Here is a 2,052-nt window from a genome sequence, read left to right on the forward strand (position 1 = left end):
TCAACTGGCATATTAATTAAATCGGCTGACCATATTTCATCTTAAGCAAAATACTTTAACTTTTAAAAAGTTTTTAGTTTTTTCTAAATTCTTTATGAATTTCATCTGCTAATCCCATACCCAATTTCATCTTTGTTTTTAACAGTTTTATAATGAGCGCTCTTTCCATGTTCTCTTTAAATGCTGGATTTGGAATATTTTCAAGTTCGTTTATCATTTGTTTGTCTGCTTCATGTCTAATCTTTATATTTTCATTTCTGTATAATCATGTTTAAGTGCAGCGGCGTCAACTCTATTGACTGGTTCTTCACCGGGTTTGAGTTTATCTTTTTCGTCTAATTGCAGATCTAACCTGGTACCAGGATCAGTGTAATTATGACCCAGAAGATGTTTTACTGTCTCTGTAGTTCTTTTATTTGCTGTAATCCTTTCAATTCGTCAGATATTCACTGCATCGTTTATTCTGACTCCTACTTTTGCAACAGATCAAGAACAAATAAGTGATTTGTTGTTTGAAACAAAGATAGCTGCGTTTGGAATTAGAGAAGTTAGTGCTGAGATGAAACCATCTCCTGAATAATCAGTTTCGAATTTTTCTTGTTCGTGTTTTAAAATAAAACTCATCCTATTTTTGAATAGGTTATTTTAATGGGTTATATTGGATTTAAAAAAAAATTAATATGATATGCTTTATAGTTCATACTTTAAAAATTTTATTTCTTAATGAGTTGTATTATTAATTAGTATGATGTACAAGTGTAGGTTTCCATGACAAAGGATAGCTGATGAATGGGAAGTCGTGATCTACACGATAATGATGAAAGAATTTTGAATCCAATGTTTTCGGTAGTGATAACGCGAGCAAGATACAATCATAAAAGTAGGTTCGACGGGGAGAGTACTTCTGAAAATGGTGCCTACCATCATAGTGACAGAGTATATTTGATTGGTCTCGTGATTCAGAGGTAAGCCCCGAATATAATGACGTCATGTATAATGGGTCCTTCCTGGTTAAGCACCGTGTCAGCTGTTCCCATGCAGTGGCACATCCGTTGTGCTTATGGAGGTGTTCAGTTTGTGCTTGAAAATACATGTAAGCATAACATAGAATTTGCTAAGAATTTGGATTTGGATTGGCTAAGTCCGTGTGTTTTTTTCATTAAATTTGTGCTTGATTTCGAGTCTGAGTCTGGATTTCAGTACATGGAATCGGGCCTTTAAGAAATGACTATAAACGGTGAGCGCTATCAGAACTTATTGTCGTATCTGAACGATTACATGCCTTTTCCTTGGTACATCATAAAACCAACATCACCGACAATCTAGGCTGGGATCTGACTTTCAGATTAAGAATTACGCGTGTAAGGTACTGTATATCTCAGCCCCCTTATTTGATTCTGTTGAAATTTGCAGTAGTGATACAATATTTATGATAAAAAACGTGTTTTAATTATTAACAGATTTTTTCTACAATTTTATCTCCATTTGATTCATCTATAATTTCAAGACCACTCTGATCGTTTTTCGGGGTGTCGTTATAGATATAACATATATCACTAGCTAAGTGATCCAACAATAAACATTCATCCATCTGAATACATGTCGCTATACATTGGTTAAAATCTAAATCATAAGAATAGAAAATGACCGGTTTTCTAAATAGATAACAGACATCTTCCTCTAGAACGCCAACTGTACATTTCGCATCTTCTTGACAATCTTTATCACATTGAGCTTGGGTTGAGCCATCTTCGTCCATATATAAATCATCATCAAATGCTAGATATGCGTCGTTAATAATATAATATTTACATTCTGAAATGTAAATGAAGTAGTAAAATATATATTTTAGGTAGGGTATAATTCTATAAACGTATGATTATAAGCTAATAAGTCACACTATCAGCTTCCAAATACAGAATAGTAAACAGAGTGTTGTTGCATTTTCTCATCAACATAAATTGTAACGTAACTAAAATAAAGTGTATTCCGGACTGCAACCGGAAGTGGTGTAGCGGAAAACTTCTAAATTTTGAAATTCAGTTATAAAAC

At 33.3% G+C, this 2,052-nt stretch overlaps 1 protein-coding gene across 1 annotated transcript in view; it reads right to left on the reverse strand.

The window, feature by feature from the left end:
* Positions 1-1,453: 1,453 nt before the first annotated feature.
* Positions 1,454-2,052, reverse strand: part of LOTGIDRAFT_162881 (hypothetical protein) — a gene marked incomplete at both ends in the record, with an annotated part of 18,855 nt that continues 18,256 nt past the window's right edge. The window contains one exon of the mRNA XM_009058899.1: positions 1,454-1,815. Coding sequence (XP_009057147.1) covers positions 1,454-1,815 — 362 coding nt within the window. The remainder of the gene's footprint in view (positions 1,816-2,052) is intronic.

The sequence above is a fragment of the Lottia gigantea genome (genome assembly GCF_000327385.1).
Source record: "Lottia gigantea unplaced genomic scaffold LOTGIsca_36, whole genome shotgun sequence".
Lineage (NCBI taxonomy): Eukaryota > Metazoa > Mollusca > Gastropoda > Lottiidae > Lottia > Lottia gigantea.